The following is a 2,676-nucleotide window of genomic DNA, read 5'->3' as shown; positions in this document are numbered from 1 at the left end:
CAGGAAGTGCTGGCGTTAAGATTTGCATGTGCTAGAGTTTGCAGCTTTAAAATGTACTTTTAATAATGTGTGGGGTCTTCTAAGGCTTAAAAAACAAAACGCCAAACCACACAAAACAAGCTCAAATTAAAAAAACCCCAAACAACCAAACCCAGTCATTCTGTGGCTTTGCCATTTAAGCAGATGCAAAATACTGAGATTGTTTTCCACACCTCTTCCTCTCAAAGGAGCATAAGGGGGGGTGGGGGGAGGAATTGAACGAGACACCTGTGAAAAATGCTGTCCCAGACTATTAAGAGGGCTTGCAAACACTGTTGCTGGGATCTTTATAGTAGGAAGATTCAGGCCATGTTAATTGATGCGGCTAGCATAATCTGTAACGATTGTTAAGCTACATGTTATTTTGAGATGTTATTTCTGTAGAGACATACAGTTGATCCTGCTGTAGTTGGCCTTACTGTGCTAGAAGTGTCAGTTCTTATAATCTCTCTTTCTTTTTCGTAAGCTTTGCTCAATAGAGGTAACATGTGAATCGGCAAGTGTGATGGCAGCAACTCTGGCTAATGGTGGCTTTTGCCCAATCACTGGTGAAAGAGTACTGAGTCCCGAAGCAGTCCGGAATACCTTGAGTTTAATGCATTCCTGTGGCATGTATGACTTCTCAGGGCAGTTTGCCTTCCATGTAAGTAGTTTTCAGATACGCATTACAGCTGACCAGGAAGATTAATCTGTGCTAGTGTTTTCCATGTTCCAGGGCTTGTTTGCTTGCTTCTGGGGGAGAGGAGAGGGTGTTGCACAAATTGTTTAGAAATTAAACACTCCATACAGGAAAATGTCACCTAGTATTCATGGCACTACTAGTACAGCATACCTTGTATAGCGCTTACTATTCTCTGCCACTTCACATTTGGGAATACTTTTCATATTGAAACGTAAGGACTTTCCCTTAAGAAAGGCTGTTCCTGAGAGAAAGCTCATGATGCAGAAGCATTGGAAACAGCCTAACTGAAGAAATCCTGCTATATGGAATAAAGAATAGCAGAAAGCCTTTGCAGACAGTTGCTTTTTCTTTGCTAACTTGGGTGTGTGAATTTTCCTCGTGTGTTGTAAAAGTGGCTGTCATACACAGTGGATGTACCATCATATTTTCCAGCAGTATATTTCTTACATGTAAGTATTTCAAAATATACTGCACCTTATTTGTTTTCAGCATTTTGTTTTGAACATTTTTATTTTTTCTTATTGCATACACATAAACGTAATTATGATGCTTTTTGTGACCTAAAAGTTACTGCTTACAGAGCTGTGAGGATATGTGACATGTTAATTCCTATTTGGAAAAGCAGTATCTTTATCCAGATTATAAATAAGTAGGTTATTGTATGATTTCCTGGGCAGACTCTTCTGTTTTCTTGAGGTTTTCTTTTTTACCTTTTCCAGTCAAGATTTTTTTATGTGTATAGCTTTGTACTATTACCTTGTTGCAAACTGTTCTTGACAGATAAACTTGTGTGCTACTGCTTAGTCATAATTGCTTTTTTATAAGAGATTTTAATTCCCCTCTTCACTGTGTTACTGACTCGCTATGTTACTGAGAGCAAATAACTTTTATGATCATGTACTTTGGATTGTCACAAACTGTGCTTCAGGTTATTGTCTATCAAAAAAGACATAAGTAATAATGCTTTCCTAGCTTAAAGTGCTTTTCAGATCTACATTTTATAAATGCTGCATAATAATCTTCAGTAGAATGCTAATACATTGGGTTACAATAGTGAAGAATGTTTGCAGAGGACAGCAGTTCTCTAATTATTCTATAGGTTGGTCTTCCTGCAAAATCTGGAGTTGCTGGTGGGATTCTTCTGGTTGTTCCTAACGTCATGGGCTTGATGTGCTGGTCACCTCCTCTGGACAAGATGGGCAACAGTGTTAAAGGAATTCACTTTTGCCATGTAAGCAGCATTGCTTTTAGTGTTTTTTGTGTGTGTGTTGGTTTTTTGTGTGTTTGGTTTTGTCTTTTGCAGCTAGTGCTTACTGAGCTTCAGTTAGTATAGGTGAGATCTGAGTGAGTTAAATGCATAGCCAGTTTCATCTGATCCAAGGCTGAAAGTCCAAGAAGAGGCTTTTTCATTTTAGGAATAAATAACACTTTAATTCAGTGAGCAAGTAAGAAAATACGATGCCAAAAACACTGGAGAAACTTACTGTGGAAAAGCTTTGAAAAGGAACACTGCATGAAGTAATGAAAGAACTGGTTTTGTCTATACTGTACGAGAAGCTGTAGACCTCTATTTACAGACTTACTTTTGTCTCCAGTCATAAACAATTTTCAAAACTTTGGAAATGCAACTCTTATTTCATTACAACAAAAGGAAAAGATTCTAATGAAATACTGCAGTTCTGATGTATTTTTAAGTGATTTTTATAAACAATCTGACATAAAACATGTCTTCATAGATCAGACCCAGTTGGACAAGCTGTTCCTAGCTTCATCTCTTGCTTTGGAATGGGCTGTGGATGATCTGTTTTATAGCAGCATTAGCTGCAGGAAAGCTTTTGTTGACTATTTTGTAATGATGAATAAGATGTTTTGTGGGAGAGGAGAATGTAAAAAATTGTCTTTTTCATTTTCTCCCCTAAAATTACCTTGTACTTCCAATTAAGTTGTTATAAACT

The 2,676-nt window shown here is 37.4% G+C and overlaps 1 protein-coding gene across 1 annotated transcript in view; it reads left to right on the top strand.

The window, feature by feature from the left end:
- The window catches only part of LOC104413422 (glutaminase kidney isoform, mitochondrial), a gene marked incomplete at its 5' end in the record, with an annotated part of 54,978 nt that overhangs the window by 27,438 nt on the left and 24,864 nt on the right, over positions 1-2,676 (top strand). Inside the window, 2 exons of the mRNA XM_010024408.1 lie at positions 506-682; positions 1,821-1,952. Of these exons, the coding sequence (XP_010022710.1) occupies positions 506-682; positions 1,821-1,952 (309 nt within the window). The remainder of the gene's footprint in view (positions 1-505; positions 683-1,820; positions 1,953-2,676) is intronic.

The sequence above is a fragment of the Nestor notabilis genome, unplaced genomic scaffold, assembly GCF_000696875.1.
Source record: "Nestor notabilis isolate BGI_N333 unplaced genomic scaffold, ASM69687v1 scaffold7921, whole genome shotgun sequence".
NCBI lineage: Eukaryota > Metazoa > Chordata > Aves > Psittaciformes > Psittacidae > Nestor > Nestor notabilis.
This window is presented reverse-complemented; position numbering and strand designations above follow the sequence as displayed.